Here is a 22037-nt window from a genome sequence, read left to right on the forward strand (position 1 = left end):
TATATTACAACTGTAATTAATCATTTCTATCACTTGCATATTAATATTAATGCCCCCTACCTGGCTGACAATCTCTATGTAGCCCTGTGACTGATTCTAGTATTGAATTCTCAGTTCCTCACACTGGCTAGGCACAATGCTGGTGCATAATCAACACTGGTGAATTATATTAATGAAGGCTGAGAGAAATAGAAGAGTATATATGGGGGATAATGTATTTGAATAAAAAATTTACCATTCACCTCTGATTCTCCAAACTTGGTCTTTTATATGGTGGTCTCCCCATCTCAAACCTTTTAGGAATATAAAGGAATGGCCAGGATGTGGGAGTTCCTAATTCAATGACAGTGACTGTAGCCTTTCCTATTAGTGACAATACTTCTCAACCCAAGAGTATTTACAAGTTCTCCAGAAAGCTGACTCACCTCCAGTATCTAGATGAGAGTCCTAGAATTTAATTTTGGGGAAGACAACAAGGAAATAAGTCCATCGTTCCATAGTCTGTGCATAATCATTTAAGCTGTGCTTAGGGTCCAAAGGATGTCCTGTGTTTCACTGAGCAAGTTCAGGCTTGTAGAGAGAGAACAGTACTTTGTCGCTCAGAGCACCAAAAAGTTCTTTCCCTTGAAAAAGCACTCCCAGGGAAGGCCCATGAAACACTTGCCAATAAATACCTAGATGGGGGTCAGGAAGTTTTTTTCTTTTTTTTTTTGAGACAGACTTAGACAATCCGTAAGCTAGATAAAGTAGGAAAATCATAATCTAAAAAGTGTATTCTGCTAGAATGTCCCTGGACATGACCTATCCTAGCTTGAGACAAACACAGGAAATACAGTTTGTCACTAAGATGAATAGGAAGTCAAAAGTTTTCCAACTCAGTAAACTACGGGTCTTATTTTATAACCACTACCTCCATCAAAAGAGTAGGAAATTAAGTGATACTTACTTTGGTTTTGTGTTATCTTCCGAATGGTTATTTTATAAAGTTGTGAGTCACCAAAGTCACTAAAATTATTGTGGCTGTAATTACACATTTATTTTTAAAAAACATTTTCTATTTATTGGTAATATTATAGTATCAGTACAAAAGTGTCTCATATAATCAGAAATCTAGTCCATGGGAAAAAAGTTACTATTAAAGGATGTATTTTTTTTCCTTGTTATTATTTATTTTTAAGAAAAACAAAAAGGCCCAACAATCTACACCCCTTTACTACATCTCAGGCCTTCAAGAGGGTAAAATCCATAGGGGATTCTACAAAGAAGCAGCATTTAGCAAATATTAAAAGAAGTGCTTATTTGAGGTGCTATTTAAATTAAAACAGGAAAGAAATCAATATATCAGCAAATCTAAATTTATAGGTTTGGACCTGATGTGTCTTAAGCAATCTGAGTAAAGCAATATTGCATCAGCTAAGCAAAACAAATCAAACACCTCAAAAAAGGTAGTAGAGTAAGAAAAAGTCAATTTAATCATTTACTTTAGCAGGCAAGCAATTTGTAAACATTCAGTAGCGGCAGCATCCAAGTTACAAACAATTAAAAAGAACCAAGATTAGTGATTATAATTTTTCCTTCTCTTTCCCCAGAAGAAAAAATTAAAAAAAAAATAAGAAGAGAAAAAGAAAAGATTTGGAAATGAATGACTTAAAACACTACAAACATTGAACATTCAATTATGTCTTCTATCAGCCTTCTATGCACCCTCTCATGTTTTATTTTAAAAGATGTATCTACTCCTAAAATGCATTATCTTGCAATAACTTGTACATGAGCATTTGCAATCTAGGAAGTTGTTCCTGCACATGGATGTGCATGTAGTATTTCAGTTTAAATCCCATTTGCAAAGGGAACATTTATGTCTTGATTCAATGCTTCTTTGACTTCTAGTGGCAGAGTGTCAAAAAGGTGATCTTCCACAGCAAGCCCGCTTTTCTTGAGCATTCGACACTGGCCCAGCTGGGCTGGCAGGCGGTCCAAGCAGTTCCCCTTCAGCTCCAGCTGAGTGAGCTGGGACAGCTGACCAATTTTTTCTGGGAGGGAGGTGATGCAGTTCTGTCCCAGATTCAAAGTCCTCAACTTCACACATTTAAACAATTGTTTTGGCAGAATGTCTACTTTGTTCCCAGTGATATGCAAATGCTGCAGGTTCTGAAGCAATCCTATTTCTATGGGAATCATTGAAATGTTGTTGTAGCTTACATCTAAGCATCTGAGTTTCTGTAAACTAAATACTGCCACTGGTAAAGACTCGAGCTTGTTGTTGGAGAAATAAAGTGACTCCAAGTTTTTGACATGGGTAATGGAGGGAGGAATGGTAACAATTTTATTATGCCATAATTTTAAACAAGTCAGTCGTTTTAAATGCTGGAAACTGATGATCTCCTCGATTGTGCGTATGTTATTTGACTTTAAATCCAGTTCCTGTAAATTAGAGAGGCTGAAAATAGCATGTGGAATTCTCTCTAGTTCACAGTTCTGGAGCTCCAGCTCAGCGACATTCATCATTTTCTTAAGGCTGTTCAGTACCAAGAGTTTAGTGCCGTCATTATGAATGACTAACTTCGTAAGATGTGGAGCCACATCTGTAATGTTGGAGGGAACTTTGGTCAAATTGCTCTTCACGTGGAGAATCTTAAGGTGCCGCAACTCTCGGAGAGATTCAAGTCCTATCATCTTGTTGTTTTCTGAGTTCAAATTGCCTATCAAGTACAACTCTCGAAGGTTTTTGAGCAAATACACCCAGGCAGGAATTTCAGCCACATCTGTGAACTTCACATGAAGGCATCTCAAGTGATCGCGGAGAAAGCTAAAAGCAGTCTGTTCCACTTTCGCAGGGCAGTGGCAGAGGTGGAGCTCTTGGAGGTTGGTCATTTGAGAAATCTTAGCAGGAATTTTAGCTTCTGGAATCAGTTCAAGTTTTAGCACGTCCAGGTCTGTGAGGTCAAAGACGGCATCGGGCACCCCTGACAGCATGAACAAGTGCAGCTCCTGCTTGTCCTGGGCATTGCGGGACACGTGCTGTCTGAGCTTCTCAAATGTCCATTCATGGTTCAGACTGATTTCCCTCAGTTTGTTCTCACTGACTTCCGATAAGAACACACCAAAACGCTTGGAATAGAGCTGGTCGTACTGGTCTACCATGTGCAGGAGGAACGCAAAATCGTTTTTGACGTCTGGAATGTCACTGAAACTGCTCTCTTCTCTAACTTTTTCAAAAGAATATTCCTTCAAAGGTATCCTGAATAACCAGAAGAGAGTGTAGAGGCAGATAAAACCATAAACACAAATAATGGATATATAACTGATGAGAAGCTTCTTCAACATGTAAGCCATATTGTGGGTGCACTCAAACACCTCATAACCAGTCAGGTGCTCAACTTTCGGCTTGCAGACATGCTCAAAGCTGATTGCATTGACAAAGTTTGCAGTGTAGCAGAGAATAAAAATGAACTTGGCTGTTTTGATAACTGTCTGGACCACATACAGTTTATAGATCAAGTCACTGTCTTCTACGTGGGCACGGAATTTCCTCACTTTCTCAAACAGGGCTTTCGCCTGTTCCCCATCTTTTTTATCCAGGATGGTCATGCTGGGAACTTCGATCACAGGCTTTTCAGCTGAGAATTTGAAGCCAGTTTTGTTGATCATTGGGGTGCTGGCGCTGGGGCTCCCTTCATCGCTGCTGGTGGACACATGCTTTGGTAGAGTCTGGGCCCCTGTTATCCTCTGCTTGTTTTCCTCTGAGTCTTCACAGGCTGTCTCAGACAGCGCTTTAGTAGTCCAAGGAGATTCAAAGCACTTTCCTAGTATTGAAACAAAATGCTCTACTTTTGAGCATGTTTTGGGATATTTGAACCAAAAGTTGCTACTGACCATGAGAATAATAGTATGTATCAGAGCAAGGTATGGAAAGTACTTAGAATACCAAGGAAGGGCCAGATGGTAACACATCTGATTAATAAATACATATTGCTGAAAATCCAAGTTTGTTTTTCGGCCCGTGGGATCTCTCTTCTCTTTCTTTTCCTCCTGGCTTGGAACTGTGGAATCCATGTGAGGATACGTGGCTCTGAGAGGTATGTCAGGTGTCACAGCAGATGTGCCAAAGGAAACGTCATTCGTTGTCCGCCCATCTTGGTCTTGGTGAGTGGCTGTTTCCATCTTCGGGATTTCGGTGGTGATGTCAGTGTTTCCTGGTGATGTATGTGTCTTTGAATTTACAGGAGATGGCAGTACTGGCAAGCAGACCACTTGATCTTTGGTAAGTTGCATGGTTCCGGCAAAGATGGCTACCATCAACATTACAACAGCCAGGTAATCCATAAACACATCCCACCATGGTTTCAGGATTCGGTAAGTTGGCTGAATGTCATTAAGTGAAGCAACTTCCGCAAGGGTAAACATTCCTAGAAAACGAGAGAGAGAGAAAAAAGACATTATAACAGAAATGCAAGTAACAACAGTAAATGAGAAAAAACCCCCATGCTTGCTCCAAACTAAAGAGTCCTCATACAAGGTCTATCTTTTCATCCAAGATAGGCATAGTAAAAATAAACAAAGAGGAATATATATGAAGCAAATGGTCATTTGTTTATAGCCGTTTCTCTCCGACTGCAAGAGAAAAGGGAAACAAAAACAAGGATTGCATGGTATGAAATGATGACAGCCTACGAAAAGTCTAGTGATGACTGGATCTGGAGGAGGATAGGAGAGCGGGATCCATTTGTTATGGATTGGACTGATTTAAGGTTCAGACTTAAATTCAGGGCAGGAGCATGGGATGACTTCTATTGTAAAAAGCCCAAGTGGAAGGGTCTGCATGCACTATTCAACTCTGGACAGCCATGTATCCCAGACTTGATCCTGCCATTTACGCAAGATGTGATTATCTAAGCCTTGTATTTCCCATCTGCAACTTCTAAAGACTATCAGAAAGGCTTCATAAGGAAAGAATGCAAATGCCCTAGCATACCCTCTGGTCCCAAGTACTTGTTATCTGTTTATATTAGTTCTTATTATATTGTGCTGGAAGTGTCCATGAACAGTTGAAATAAAAGATCCAGAATTGAAGAGAAGTCATAGAATACATACTTAGGATTTACCAACATATAGTTGATATTCTGGAATCATGGTAAGCCAAACTAAAAGATAAACAACTCTATCTCATGCCATGAGTATTTCAGTCCCAATCTAGAGATCACAAAACAGCACTGACTCACAGGCTACAAAGAAGCTCTTACTTCAAGTACATGGATACTGTGCCTTGCACAAGTTTATTCTTGGTAAAAAAATTGATGGTCCACCTAGGACCATAATTTTAAAGGGCCATTTGTGTGGATAACAGAAAAAAAATATATATGTATATATACATATATATATATATATATATATATATTTTTTTTTTTTTCTATCAGGTTTTAGAAAAGCTGTTAGGGTTGGAGGATTGAATTGAGAAGTGAATGTTGACAGTGACTGTTCTAAGAACATTGGCTGTCTTTTGCATCTTGATTATTTCAGCTGGTATCCCCACCTCCACTCTTGACCTCCTCCAACCTGTCAGTCTTCCACCCTACTGCAGGTCCTTTGGCTAATTCCTCCCCTCCCCACCCTCTGAAGTCAGTAACTTCAGTTTTTCTAACAAGCTATTCTCCCTGAGTTCAGCCCCTTGTTGTTTCCTCTTTCTAGACTACTTCCTCCCCCTTTTGACACTAGGCTGTCAGGTGTCTGTCAGGGGCTCCCACATGACTCTGCAGCTCTCCCCATCATGACCCAATCACACTGCCTGTCTGATCTCCCATTAGATTATCAATTTGGTAAGAACAGGGGCTGTGGCCATCTTCCTTCTGTGTCCTATATATCCAATACTGGATACATAGCAGTGCTCAATCAGTAACAGAATGTACAAGATTCTGATCATCACCTTCATCTGCATAAAAGTTCCAGGAACACTTGGTGACTGCCTACCTATGGTATTAGGCAGAGGAACATTTTATTAAGCTGAATTCTTTCATTGAACGGCTTCCTGGAAAAGGAAATAGAGAGGGGGAATAGTTTGAAATAATCAAAATGTAAAAGACAAGTAACCAATGTTCTTTGGATAGTTACTAGCACAGAAACTCCAACCTCAGGTGAGCTATTCTCTAGCACACTGTCTACTCTGCCACCCCACTGGAGCTTCTGTGCCCCTGCATTTCCTTCAGTCTACTTCCCTTCTGTCGAGTTTTATTTTCTCTTTAATTACCATGGAAGCACTACCTTTTGCCCCACATCTACTCCTGAAAGAGTACAGAAAGCAGTTAGTAATAATAATAATAATAATAGTTATTGCTTGTCACCTTCCTGCCAAATACCATGCACTATCTCAGGAGCTTTATATCTGACACCATCCCTGTGTTTGTACAGAATGCATTCCTGAAAATGAACGTATGAAAAATTTAGAGTTTAAGATTTTGGTGGCAAAGTAAATGGCTCCATTTCCAAAATACTATAAAGTATTATAAAATCCACCCAAATCCCTAAACTGAAAAAGACAGATAATACTAAGTGCTGGTGAGGATATGAGAGCAACTGAAACTATACCATCTTTCAACAGAAAAAGTATAGTGAAAGTAGGTATGGCTACAGCCTATTGTAGTTATTCATGCTAGGCCACAGTCTAATTCAAGTACAAATGTTAAGATGATTGCTACATGTTATCATTATTATATAGAACTGGTTCTGGAGAAAAATCTTTAGCATGTACTCATTCCTCTATGATATCTATACCTCATTTATAAAATCTTCATAATGACCTCACAGGGTAATGTATCAGGAACACCCAGTTCACAGTTTGGCACAAAATAAGCCTCCAAAGATGGTCATTGAATCCAAATGTAAAAAAGACTTACTAGGAGATAAGCAAGCCAATTTCAGTCTTTATAACTAAAGAAAGGATTGGCTTCTCCACCACTCAAGTCAAACCCAGGGTCTTGAAGTGCAGTCTCCCAGTGTAGACTGGCAGCTGCTGGGCCCTGGAGGTGCGCTGATTTTTAAATCTTCAGACTAACTGCTATTCAGCTAAAGAATCTGTGACCTACCTGGATCTACACCTTGCCTTCAGGAGCTCCACCTAGAGGAACTCTGCTCAGAGAACTCTATAGCAACCTCATCCTGAGAGGGGAGCAGACAATATACTCCAACCCACTCCATCCCACGGGGCCAATATACTCCAACCCACTCCATGCCACGCAGCTGAGAAGGGAAACCAAGAATTTGAACTCCAACTGGTAATTTGAGGAGCAACGTAAAGAGAAAGAACTTGACAGCCTGAGGCTACTACTCTCATGTGCAGTACATGCCTCAAGAAAAAACAGAAAGACATTGGGGAGCAATGAACCTATACTCTGACAATTTTTGACCACCATAAGGAAACAATTCCTTAATTTTTTATCAAGAAACATTTTCCCCCCCTTTTCTTTCTTTTTTGATTGTTTGCCTGTGTGCTGAATGGTTCATGAACCTTTGTACATATTTGCCTCTTTTCTCATTTCCTGTATTTTCTGAAGACAGTTATTTTTCATGATTCTGTCTTTTGAGGGATAGGGTTTTTGATTGGTATATTGTAGTTTTGTTTTGTATTTTTTTACACTTATCTATTTCTCTTTGATTCTCTCTTCATCTCTTCTGCATTATCCCTGTTCACCTTTTGAAATAAAAAATGTTTTGTCAAAGTTAATGTTATTACTGTTGGCAATTGCTTATCACACCGTTTTTGTTTATTGTGCCGATTAACGCTGTAGATGTTATAACAGGATCTAAGTATTTAGTCAAATGCATTGGTTGTTGTTATTATTTGTCTCCCCCTAAACTGTAAGGTACTAGAAACTTCAGGCACGTTATAAGTCATAGGGTAGAAACTCCACTGCTTCACATTCATACTGATAAGTGGGTAGACACACAAACAATATGAAGAAGTGAGGAAACAAACCATCACAAACAAACCAAAATATCTCAATAATAGAATCCACTGACATCACAGTGGAGAAAATGTCAGAGAAGGAGTTAAGAAAGTTTATAGTTAAACTGATCTGTGAGGTAAAAGGTGATGTAAGGAGTGAAATCAGAGAGAAAATACAGGAAATGAAAGATTACTTCAATAAAGAGAAGGAATGAAAAAGAACCAAATGGAAATACTTGAAATGAAGGAATCAATAAACCCAATTAAAAATCCAATGGCCGGCGTCACCAGCTGATTAGACAACTTGGAAGACAGAGTTCTAGGCAATGAAGACAAATGTATATAATCCTAAAAAAAAAAAAAAAAAAAAAAAAGCTGACCACAGAGAAAAGATGTTGAAAGATCATGAGGAGAACTTTCAAGACATATGGGATGCAAAAAGGCCAAATTTAAAATTCTTTGGGACAGATGAAGGCTTTTAAAACACAAAGTAAAGGAATGTACAATCTTTTCAATGAAATAAAATCAGAAAATTTCCCAAACCTTAAGGATGAAATGGAAAATCAAATTTTTGTTAAAAAAAATTTTACAACTAGAAAGCCTGTACTACAAAACATAATCACTAAATTATTTCACGAAGAAAAAATAAAAATTAAAAGTGAAAACCTGCAGAAGGAGAAATTACACTAGAAGATTAGTCATTCAAAGGAGAAATTACTACAAATTAAAAACTAGAAATAAATCAAAATGACAGGGAATAAAAATCATCTCTCAATAAGAACAGTGAATGTAAATGGCCTAAATTCATTAATCAAAAGGCATAGGCTGGCTGGAAGACTGAATTAAAAAATTCAATATGCTATCTCCAAAAGACTCACTTCACAGGCAAAGACATCCACAGACTGAAGGTAAAAGACTAGGAAAAACATATCAATCACATGGATCTCGTAAACAATCAGGTTTTCTATTCTCATATCAGATAAAGTGGACTTTAAACCAAAGTTAATCAGAAGAGACAAAGAAGGTCATTTCATGCTGCTTAAGGGAATTATGTACAACAATAAATAACAATTGTAAATATTTATGCCCCAAACAATGAAGCATCTAAGCACATCAAACAAACTCTTCTCAACATCAAGAATCAAATAAACCACAACACAATAATACTGGGGGCCTCTCTCATCACTGGATAGATCTTCCAATCAAAAACTAAATAAATAAACTATAGAACTAAAAAATATAATTAATAATTTAGACTTAACAGACATATATGGAATATTTCATCCAAAGACTGAATACACTTTCTTTTCAGCAGCACATGGATCATTTTCTAAAACAGACCATATCTTAGACCACAAAGCAACTCTTAACAAAGACCAAAAAGTAGACACAATACCTTGCATTCTATCAGATCATAATGGAATGAAATTAGGAATCAATGATAAGATAAAAAATAGAAGCTACTCTAACATCTGGAAATTAAATAATTCATTATTGAACAAGGAATGCCAGCAGAAGAAATCAGTGGTGAAATAATAATAATAAAAAAGCCACTTAGAGGTAAATGAGAATAGTGATATAAGAAATCAAAATCTCTGGGATACTATGAAGGCAGTTCTAAGAGGAAAGTTCATAGCATTGAGCTCGTTCATTAAAACAACAGAAAGACACCAAATAAATAATCTAACATTGTATGTCAAGTCCCTAGAAAAATAAGAACAAATCAATACCAAAATCAGTAGAAGACAGGGAATAATTAAAACCAGAGCTGAAATCAATAAAGTTGAAATTTTAAAAATTAAAAAAAAAAATCAATGAAACCAAAGTTGGTTTTTTGAAAAAATAAACAAAATTGATAAATTGTTAGCCAAGCTAACCAGAAGAGAAAAAAAGATCAAGTCATTAAAACTCATGATGAAAAAGGAAAAATCACCACAGAACAGACACTACTGAAATACAGAAGATAATAAGAAACTCTTTTGAAAATTTTACTCCAATAAATTAAAAAATCTTGGAAGATAATCGACAAATTTTGAGAGGCATATGATCTAATAGAACCAGGAGGATACAGAAAATTTAAATAGACCAATTTGAAGAAATTAAATTGAAGGTGCCATCCAAAGCCTACCAACAAAGAAAAGCCCAGGACAATGTGAATTGTCAGCCCAGTTCTGCCAAACCTTTAAAGAGAAACTAACACCAATCACCTTCAAATTATTCCATGAAATAAATAGAAAAGGAGTGACCCCTTCCAAACTCATTCTATGAAAGCAGTATCACCCTGATACCAAAAGACAAAGACACATCAAGGAAAGAAAACTTCAGACCAATATCCTTGCTGAACATAGATGCAAAAATTCTTAACAAAATCCTGGCATATCACATACAAAAACCACATTAAAAAGATAGTGAACCATAATCAAGCGGGGTTCACCCCAGTGATGCAAGAGTGGTTCAACAAATGGAAATCAATAAATGTAATTCTTCACATAAACAGACTTAAAGACAAGAATCAAGATTACCGTAATAGATACAGAAAAAAAATTAGATAAAAATACAGCATCCATTCATGTTGAAAGCACTAGAAAAACTAGGGACAGGGGGAACATACTTCAACATTGTAAAAGCTATCTATGCTAAATCCAAGGCTGACATCATTCTAAATGGAGAAAAACTGAAAGCATTCCCTCTAAAATCTGGAACAAGACAGGCATGCCCTCTTTTACTTCTTTTCAACATAGTTCTTGAAACTTTAGCCAGAGCAGTTAGGCAAAAGAAAGACATTAAAGGGATATGAATAGGAAAAGGAGAGTTTGAACTATTTGCTGATGATGTGAAACAGAATTAACACCCATAAATCAATTGTGTTCCTATTCAGGAGTGATGAAGCAATTGAAAGAGAAATCATAAAAACTATCCCATGCATAACAACCTCAAAAAAAATTGGTTATCAATCTAACAAAAGAGGCGAAGAATCTCTACAGTGAAAACTATAGAACACGAAAAGAAAGAAATTGAAGACTTCAGAAGATGGAAAGATCTCCCATGTTCTTGGATAGGCAGAATAAATATTGTCAAAATGGCCATACTACCAAAAGCACTATACAGATTTAATGCAATTCCTATTAAAATTCCAATGATATTCTTCATAGAAATAGAAAAAGCAGTCATGAAATTCATTTGGAAAAATAAGAGGCCCTGAATAGCCAAAGCCATCCTTAGAGAGAAAAGAGAAGCAGGAAGCATCACAATACCAGACCTTAAATTATACTACAAAGCTATAGTAGTAAAAAACAGCATGGAGACCAATGGAATAGAAGACACAGAGACAAATCCACATAAATATAGTTATCTCATATTAGACAAAGGCACCAAAAACACACACTGGGAAAAAGACAGCCTCTTCAACAAATGGTGCTGGGAAAACTGGAAATCCATACATAGTAGAATGAAATTTAACTCCTCTCTCTCACCCTGCACAAAACTCAATTCAAAGTGGATCAAAGACCCAGGTATTAGACCAGAAACCCTGCATATAGAATAAGAAAATGTAGGCCCAATACTCCACTGATATGTGGATGCTAACCCACAGCAAGGGGACAGGGTGGAGTAGGGAGGAAGAATAGAGGTTTAGTGGATTAGACAAAGGGGAATCAAGGGAAGTGAGTGGGGATAGGAATAGAAAAAACAAGAGCTGGGGATATAGCTCAGTTGGTAGAGTGCTTGCCTCGAATGCCCTGGGTTTGATCCCCAGCACCAAACACCAATAAAAAAAATAGAAAAGACAGTAAAATAAATCTGGCTTACTTTTTCTGTGTACATATATGAATACACCACAGTGAATCTTAACATCATATATATCCACAAAACTGGGGCCCTAATTAGAATAAGATATACTCCATACATGTATAAATATATCAGGATAGGTTCTATAGTCATGTGTAACAAAAAAAAAAAACAAATAATAATTTTAAAAATGTGTTATTCAATATCACATATTCTTTTAAAAACATGTAAATAAAAATTACTTATGGTCTGGGGTTGTGGCTCAGTGGTAGAGCACTTGCCTAGCACATATGAGGCCCTGGGTTCGATCCTCAGCACCACATAAAAATAAATAAATAAAACAAAGGTGTTGTGTCCAACTACAACTAAAAAATAAATATGTTTAAAAAATTACTTATAGGGCTGGGTATGTGGCTCAAGCGGTAGCGCACTCTCCTGGCATGCGTGCGGCCCGGGTTCGATCCTCAGCACCACATACAAAGATGTTGTGTCCGCCGAACACTAAAATAAATAAATAAATAAATAAATAAGTAAATATTAAAAATTCTCTCTCTCTCTCTCTTAAAAAAATTTAAAAAATTACTTATATTAGAAAGGAGTAAATTATATTAGATTGGGTACAACTTTGATGCCCCAGAGACCTGAGTTTAAATTTTGTCCTTTGTTCACATTTGATAGAAGTGTAAAACGGTTAACTAACTACACATTGGAAAACAAAAATCAATGAAATTATTACCAGCAATCAGCAAGATTCTAGTATCAAACAGAAAAATATGATCACCTAAATTAAAACTTTAAGAACAATAAATCTTACCATCACTACAAACTTCCCCAACACTCAATATACATGTAAGCATGTACATGCAAGTACACAGACTCACAAAACACCCAAGTCAGGTATCAAAAATCCCTACAATTTAAGGAAATAATACCCGGAATGGTGGTACATGCCTATAATTCCAGGTACTCAGAGGCTGAGGCAGATCCGAGGATCACGAGTTAAGGCAAGCCTCAGCAACTTACCAAGGCTTCAAAATATAAGATGATTTTTTTTTTCTTAAAAATGGGACATTAAAAAAAAAAAAAAAAAAAGACTTTCTTGGGGCAGCCAAGGCTTTGCTTATGTTAGGCAAGTGCTCTACCTTGAAAGGACATCCCTTGCCCAATGAAACACTTTTTAAATAGAACCTACTATTATCTGATTTCACACTGGGCAAAATCCACCCATTTTGTGAATCACCAAAAACTTTTTATAACATCCATTTAACACCTGGAAGATGAGTTCTGAAGAAAATTTAGAACTTGTGAAATATAAAAAGAACTTTACACAAGGAATATTTTGGTACCTCTTTAGTAGTTTCTCCCAAGAGCACTGCTATTCTCAGAGAAAATTTGCTTCAAAGCTAAGGAACAAAACTCTAAATACTTGGTAATGGATCTAAGGTAAAGCAGCTTAAGAATTAACAAAAATGTGTTAATATGTTACCGTGAATTCCTGGCCTTTTGTTCTAGCTCTCACTTGTAAAAACCCAGGCTTATGTCTGAGAGCTTGAAGAGGAGAACTTATTCATGGGTCAAAAGAAAGAAGTCTCCAAGTCCATGCTTCCACGTTTTTTTTTACTCACAGGACCCCCGGTGATCCAACACACGGTCACTGGCATACCCTAAATCCCAAACTCTGGACAACAGAATATCACCATGCTTTAGTTCCTACAGACCCCACTTAGTTAACACACTCTCCGCTAGAAACTTCATTTAACAAATATTTACAGATTATTTGCTATGTGCTAGATACAGCTTCTGGGGATTGTAAACGGGAATAATTTAAAACCAGAGGCTGCCCTTATTGAGAACCGCATCCTAGAGAAAACATAAAACAGGGGATAATGGCAAAGGTCTTATTGGCCCCTACAATTAGAGTCTGGCAGCTACCTGACCTTAACTAAAGCTCCAGAGACAGCTGGCCCAAGCCTAGAGTGAAGCCTTCATAATTCTAACCTTCATAATCCTAACTTTACCCAGTTTATTATGTAGCCAGTGGGATTACTAAGAGAGCTTTGCTTGCATCTTTCAAGTCCCTTTTTTCCACCTGTAACATGGGCATCTTAGACCAAAATTTGACAATTCTATTCTTCCATTTACTCACTTTGAGTGTTTTTTTTTTTTTTCCTGGAGTATGCATGGCACAAGCCAGAAACAGAGCTAAGGAAAACATGCTAGGGATGGAATTCCCTGACCTCCTAAGCAGCTCAGCATGGTCCCAGAAGCTTGTCGCACTCTCTTCCAGCTGTCTCTGGGATAGAGAGCCCCTCTGTTGGCAAACTCATGGGTACTCTGGACATGAACAGCTGGGAGCCTGCCAATCCTTACTTCTGCTGTGGTGAAGACTGCTGGAAAGCACCCAAGTACCTGGTACATACACGTGCTCATCCTATGAGCCCTCAAAAACTTCTCAAAGGTAGTATGAGAGAAAGATACTAATACAAATTCTAATCCTTGGATAGGTAGCTTATTTAGTTGAAAGGGTTTCTTGGTAGTATATTGGAGGCCCTAGTCACTAGAAATAAAAATGAATGTATAGTCAAATAATGGCTGCTCCTGAGGCCGGCACAACCCTTAGGCTGTCTTCCTTTCTCCCTCAGCTGGGTTTAAATGCTTCTCCTACAAGGAGGGCAATGCACAAGATAGGCACTTAATTAATAAAGGTCACTATTAATTATTCCAAAGTAAAAATGATCGGCTTTGACAGGCTGATCATTTTCAATGTCTAGATGGACAACACATTATAGCTCTTTGTAACAGGTTATTCTGAACCTAACTCGTTTCAATATACAAAAAGCAGGCAGTTTAGCTCACACCTAAACATTTTATAGGGACAGAAAGACAAAGGTGAGGGTGAGCATATCCTTACTAGGACAGACGATCAATATCTAATTCCTGATGAAGGGCAGAGGCTTAGAGCCTGGTCTTAGCACACAGCAGGTAATAGAAAAGGCCAGGGATGAAGGAGCTCCAGAGAGGGAGTCTCTTTGAGTTATGAAGCTGCCAGAGCCTCAGATTTCCTCACACATGGGGTTTTCTTCACTTCTGCACAGGCAATGGCGCTGGATGTTGTAGTGCCTAGGCACATGCTAAACATTCAAGCACATACTGTACACTGAAGTGTTAAAGCTATGCAAATTGCTGGAGAAAATTGGTGATCAAATTCAGCCATATTTTCTCTCTCACTCTGTAAAGTGTAGAGGAAGGAAATACCCATCTAGTTGGACACATAAATCAAACTGTCAACTGTGAAGAGCTGCCAAGAAGAGGAATGGGCAGAGGCAGATGTGCCATGCAGAAAAAAAGAAGCTTATGCACCAGTATGTCACCTTTGCACAGGGCCCTTTCAAGGCTGGCACTACTTCTGTATCTTTAATTGTTTACTCTTTTCTCTGAGCTCCCCAAATTTCATAAATTTCTGGTCCCAGAAAGCATGGACCTTTCCCTGATTGCATGGCAAGATGAAAGTGGATGATGAGAGTTTCCTCGGTCAACAGATCAGGGAGGAATTTTCTGAAGTTATGACAAGTGAAGTATGAAGAAAGAGCCAGAGCCCAGAGGTCAGGGAGTGAGTACAGCGTGAGATGACGCAGGACCCTAGAAGATTTGAGATCATCAAACTAAGGGTAGTGGCAAGTCAATGTTGAGGTTTTTTGTTGAAGACAAGTGAAAATCAGTTTTATGTATCTTTATCAAAAGAATACTCTGGGCTGAACATCCAGGTTAGTAGGGAAGATGAGAGCTCAAGAAGGCAGCTGCTGGGGCTGGGGTTGTGGCTCAGCGGTACAGTGCTTGCCTGGCACGTGTGAGGCCCTGGGTTTAAACCTCAGCACCACATAAAAAAATAAAAAATTAAGGTATTATGTCCAACTACAACTAAAAATTAAAAAAAAAAAAAAAAAGAAGGCAAATGTTGCATTACTCTGGTCAAAGGACATATGTGGTAGTTATGACCAGGCTGTGAGTGATAGAGAGGAAAATGAGTAATAAGAAAGTCTTATAAAAGTTAGGGGGTGGGGGAAAGCAGAACTTAACAACTGATTGTATGGGGAAGGGAAAGAGGAAAAGATGTGACTCCCAGATTTCTTTTAATCCTCCATTTCATTGTTCCACTATTTGTTCTTTTACTCTGATTCACATGGTTTTATTATAAATTAATTTTTTCACATGCCTTCAAATCTCTTTGAAAAGTTAAGATTATATATAATAAATGAAAACTATAAACCCTCATATTCTTGGACAAGAAATAGACCATGAAATCTACCAGCTTAGTTGGAATATAATGTGTTATCAATGTAAAGGTAATTGATAACTACTCTTTCGCAATATTTCTGGAGTGAAGCATACTTTGAAAACTAAAAATATTTAATTTTGTCTTTACTTATATTTAAAAAATATAACCATTGTGTGCAAAACAATCAGAAGGGGTCAACTTGCCTTATATCAGTCAGCTTTTCCTTGCTATTACCAAAATACCTGATGAGAATAATTTTGAAGATGACACATTTATTTTAGGCCTATGGTTTCACAGGTCTCAGGCCATGGTCAGTGATCATAGTAGGGTGGGGTGGTGGAAGAAAGCTGCTCAGCTTGTAGCAGCTGGGAAACAGTGAGAGCAAGGAGCCAGGGACAAGATAAAGCCCAAGGACATACCTCCAGTGACCTATTCATCCAGCCATGTTCCACCTGCTCACCCAATAGTCTACTAAAATCATTAATCCAGGGCTGGGGCTGTAGCTCAGTGATACAGCACCTGCCTCACAGGTGTGAGGCATTGGGCTTGATCCTCAGCACCACATAGAAATAAATAAATAAAGATACTGTGTCCACCCACAACTAAATAAAATAAAATAATTAATCCATCAAATAGATTAATCCACTGATTAAGAATACAGCTCTCTTGGGCTGGGGATGTGGCTCAATTGGTAGTGTACTCGCCTGGCATGCACGAGGCACTGGGTTCGATCCTCAACACCACATAAAGAAAAAGATGTTGTGTCCACCAAAACTAACAAATAAATTAAAAAAAAAAAAAAAGATATTGTGTCCACCTAAAACTAAAAAATAAATATTAAAAAAAAAAAAAGAATACAGCTCTCAAGGGCTGGGATTATGGCTCAGTGGTAGAGCACTCACCTAGCATGTGAGAGGCACTGGGTTTGATCCTCAGCACCACATAAAAAATATATAAATAAAAATAAAGGTATTATGTCCATCTACAACTAAAAATATTAAAAAAAAAAAACAAAAAGAATATAGCTCTCACAATCTAATCTTTGTACCCATGAACATTCCTGCGTTGCTTAACATGCGTTTTTTGGGGAACGTTACAAATCCAAATCATATAATACTTGAGTTTGAGCCCCAGCACCACAAAAGCAAAAATACTATCTTGGACCATTTTCCCAGAGTTAAATAGATGTGCTTTATCAGAAAGTAAATATTCAAAATGATCCATAGTCAAAGATCTTCATGAGTTTTCAAAGAAGCAACTCATCTAAAATAAGAAAAACATACTGAATTAAAAATTAGATTTGTCGTATTTTGTACCTTCCCACCACATGAAGGTTTAGGAGTTTTTTTGTTTTTGTTTTTTTAAATAAACCACAGGCCACTCAATTCTGATTCAGTATTATAACTCCACTAATTCTTTATAATTGGGAGAAGTGTTATAATGTCCTAACTATGGCTCTCCATTAAAACTCCACTTGTTCAAATAATTTGGGGACAGGGAAATGACCATTAATTACAGCACACCTTAGCTAATGAAAGGCTTCCTGCTAAATGTCCTCTCAGAACTCCCTCTCTGGATTATTTGTAATTTTCACAAGAGTGACACAAATAAATAGATGCTAAGTACTTAGAAACAAGATTAAATATGAATAAAACATGTCTTTGTTTTATCAAATCCTTCAAAATAGGACAAAAGTAATATTTATCAAGTTTACTAATTTATCACTAATTCTAAAATCAGGCTCTATTTGTGTTACTTTAAAAGGTCAACCCATTGGGGGAATTTTTAGTTAATTCTAAGACATTTTCTAATGTTAATAATAAATCCCACCACAACAGAGATTATTCTTTGAAGGTCATTAACAATTTTTAAGTGTTTAGGTTGTCCTTAATTTGCGCATTATTTGACTGATTTATCCCTTTACTCTCTCTCAAGTCCCCTCCTGGTTTTGATTTTTCTATTCTCCTTTCTTTTCTTTATTGTTTTTTTTCCTCTCAAAGCCTTCATGACTCTTTATTTTCCTATCACCATCATATTCCAAATTCTGGGTTTTCTTCACGGGTTCCCCCTGCCCTCCCATCCCCCCAGATGTTTCTGGACCTCTGAATCCAATTCCAGGGAGCCCTAGCCATGAGAACATTTAATATGTGTGCTTTATTACAACCGTGTTTTAACCCATTTCATCGATAAGGAAAATGAAGATCCGAGTTTACTCAGTGAGTAATGTGAGATATCAACTATTTTCATTTTTCAGATGAACTCATAAAAGGTAGAGATAAAATGAAAACTCAGGCAAGTGAAACTCCTTAAGTCACATTCTTATATACCATTCGAGCAATTTAAAATTGAAATTCTATTTTAAGTTAATTCAACAAAAGAGACTGTAGGCTACTTATGTACATATTATGATATTTGTTGTGTTGATTATCTTGTACAGGTTTAGAGTATTTGGTTTTGTCTTCATTCTACATCCTTGTATCTTTGAGCCCTCCTTTACTGTTACCCTACTTCTTGGCTATCATTTACTTATGAAGTGTAAATCATTTTAATATTAGCCTAAAAAAAACCCCATTGATGAATGAAAAACTATGCTACCTTTCCTTGTCTCCCTAGAAAGTTTTTTTTTTTTTTTTGGTGTGTGTGTGTGTTTTGTTTGTTTCACTAGTTTTTCAATTATTCCAGAAACCAGATTCCATTAGCCTGAATAGTCTGAAAAATAATAGGCTTTAACTGTGGGGTTCTTAAGGTGTTATGGTTTGATTCTTTAATGTCCCCTGAAAAGCTCGTGTGTTAGGTAATGGAGGAATGATCAGAGGTGAGACGATTACTGGTTGATAACTGCTGGTAGGTGGCATGGCTGGAGAAGGTACATCCCTGGGGGTTGGTGCTTTGGAGGACTATATCTAGCGCCTGGTTCCTTGCTCTCTCTGTTTCCCAGCTGCCAGGAGCTGAGCAGCTTTCTTCCCCCAAACCCTTCTGCCATGATTTTCTGCAGCACAGCAGGCCTAGAGCAATGAAGCTGGCTGACCATGGATTGAGAGCTCTGAAACCTAGAGCCCCAAATTAACTTTTCCCCCTTTATAAATTGTTCTCAGGTATTTTGGTTAGTGATAGAGAGCTCACTGAGGCTTTGCACAGGCTAGGTGAACACTCTGCCACTGAGGAATATCCAACCCTCAATGTAATATTTTGAAAAACTGTTTTGCAAACTCATACTTAAGCACCTGCTATTTTTTTGGGGGGGGGCGTGGTGCATGGGGGCGGTTTACTGGAGATTGAATTCAGGGGCACTCAACCACTGAGCCACATCCCCAGCACTATTTTGTATTTATTTAGAGACAGAGTCTGGCTGTGCCTCATTAATCTGCTGAGGGTGGCTTTGAACTCACCATCCTCTTCCCTCAGCTCCTGGGTTGCTGGATTACAGATGTGGACCACTGCGCCCAGCGATTTTTCAGTTTTGATAATGAGGATTGGTGTAATAATTTTAAAGTAGAGATGGTTGAGCTAAATCTCAGAAGAAGGATCTGGAATACAACTAGACTTATGACTAATCAGTGTATGGAAAGTGAGATCACCCAAAGAGAGCACACACAGGAACTAGGGAGAGAGGCTTGTCCTGGGAGCCTGTGGGAGCCACAGCAGGGAAGCATTTCAGGAAGAGAGTGGTGAGCAGCGACACCCATCACAAGCTAGTGCTGAAGTCAGGAATCAAAGTGCCTCCAGTGCTGGAGCCTCCAGAGATTCCTATGGAGCCCTTTCAGTGAAATCTGGCCCACAGCGAGCAAGGGTCAAGTGAAAAAGTGAATACTGAATATTCCCTTCTCAAAACCTACCTGGGGTGGGGGACACAAAGAAACAAAGGCTAGGTCAACAGCAAGACTGATGGAAGAATATACTTTTTAGGATGGGAAAGGAGTAGGGAGGTAGAAATTGAGAATAGCAGGGGGAGGCTAGGCACGGTGGTACTCGTCTATAATCCCAGGCTGAAGCAGGAGGACTGAAAGTTTGAGCCTTAGCAATTTAGACCCTGTCTCAAAATTTAAAAGAGTAGGTTGTGGGTAGGGTGGCTGGCAATGTAGCTGAGTGGTGGAGTGCCCCTGGTTCAAATCCCAGTACTACTACACACACACACACACAGACAAAAAGAGTGAAAAAGTTGAGAGATGTAGAGACGTTTTTGAGCTTAAAGGTAAGTCACATACTATAAACATTTCTACTAGAACCTACAACTCACATATATATAGGATGCTTAATATTCACACCTTCAGAAAGGACTAAAGACCACGGAATTCCAATTCTGATAGAAGTTTGGATATATAGTGTTTGCTTTTCCCTTTAGTAAGTTGGTAAACACCAACATAATAGGGTCCTTTTTGGGGAAAGACTAAAGGAAAAAAAGATACCTTGCAAAATGGTTCCACATCCTATGTAATTCACCCCACCTGTACCACATAGTACATGGCCACAGAGGCGAGCAGCTCTGGGTATGATCAAGTAATAGGCAGAGAGGTGGGAGGTGCAGGGTGTGCTGATGTCCTCACAGGGCAATCTCAGGCAGTGCCTTCCACGCAACCCCAAGGCTACTGAAAACACACAGGGAAGGTGGGAAGAAAAGTATCCTATTGAGGAACCAAGTAGTCACATACTTGGCTCATTAAATTGTCCATCTGAGCAGTAGGATTATGTTTTCAGTTCTACTAAGAGGAAACTGAGGGATAGAAAGCTTGAGTAATTTGACCAAAGGTCACACAGCTAATGTACAGTGGACTAGGATTCAAACCCAGATCTGACTGACTCTACTAAGCCCACAGCTGCCCTGTTCTCTTGCTTTACATTAGAGATGAGCCCAAATTAAATTAAATCCCCAAATTTACCAACCATTAGAAGGAACCTTTACGTGAAGGAAACAATGCTTAGTGTTCAAAGGCTACCCCAGGACACCTGGAACACAGTCTAAAAAAATGCAGCTACAACTTACAACCTAACTGCTATTTAATGACAACATCACTTCACACCTTTATCATCTTTCTGGTTTTTTAATAGCCCATTCATGGAGTCCAAAGAACCCGATCCTTACTAACTACTAAGAGACAAAGAAATAATGTGAACTTTGTTTTATAGCAAGAAACGGCTACACAAGGAGATGGCAGAATAGAGATTACAACTGGAAAGACACCTCTGACATTAAGTATGCTAGATTGGCTCCAATGAGCGTCAAGTCTCACTCAATTTTTTACTCATCACTATCAGAAGCTTAACAAATTCAGACCAAATAATCAGGGTAAGCCCTTCTTTAAACCTATGTTATGAAGATTTCCTTTTATTCTGAAATCATTTAATATTAACTGTAACACTGATTCTCAAAGAGTAAAATATGTACTCTTACCCCGTGAACAGTCGTACGTTAGCTATGATTTCACAAATATTAAGGAAAGGGCTAAAAGGCTTAATTCAGACCTAGTGAAGGGGTTTGGTATTTTTACTACATTCTTAGAATTCTACTTTGCCAAATAAATTTCCTTTAGTGCTTCTGAAAGATGCACCATTGGACCCCATATGCCTTCTTCTCTGTCTCTTAAACTAGGAAACGAAAAAAAATGTGGCATTAGAGAAAATATTTCTACGTACTACTTTTAGTTACGAAATCATCGGTTACACAATCCAAGGCACTAAATTGCATCCTAGCAACCTATACCTAATGGCTGCTTTGTGTATATGATGGAATTTGAGGAGGTAGTGCATTTCTTAGAGGATGCAGGTATTTATTCACTAATGTCACAATCAAGCAGAAGAAAAACCAGACCTGAATTAGACAAGCACAGGCTGAAAGATAGTAAGGACACAGATATAAATTACAGGCCTCCCCTAAATCAAACTCTGTCATGAACCTCACATAGAGCTTTCTGCAGAGTCAAGTCTGCCTTAATTGGTTTTCATCCTGTTGCCGTTGAAAAACAGAAAACTGAGCCATCTCAGGCAGCATTATGGGTCTCTCTCTCTCACACACACACACACACTCTCTCTCTCTCTCTC

At 38.1% G+C, this 22037-nt stretch overlaps 1 protein-coding gene across 7 annotated transcripts in view; it reads right to left on the minus strand.

The window, feature by feature from the left end:
- Positions 1 to 1042: 1042 nt before the first annotated feature.
- Positions 1043 to 22037, minus strand: part of LRRC8D (leucine rich repeat containing 8 VRAC subunit D) — a 118435-nt gene continuing 97440 nt past the window's right edge. For 6 of the 7 annotated variants that reach the window (XM_081305047.1, XM_081305046.1, XM_081305051.1 and 3 more), the window contains one exon: positions 1043 to 4409. In XM_081305047.1, the coding sequence (XP_081161173.1) occupies positions 1831 to 4407 (2577 nt within the window). In that variant the 5' untranslated portion in view covers positions 4408 to 4409 and the 3' untranslated portion in view covers positions 1043 to 1830. Of the gene's footprint in view, positions 4410 to 12119; positions 12161 to 22037 lie in introns of all 7 variants that reach the window. The other variant, XM_081305052.1, reaches the window with a different exon arrangement.

This window comes from Spermophilus citellus (genome assembly GCF_964194105.1).
Source record: "Spermophilus citellus genome assembly, chromosome: 9".
Taxonomy (NCBI): Eukaryota; Metazoa; Chordata; class Mammalia; order Rodentia; family Sciuridae; genus Spermophilus; species Spermophilus citellus.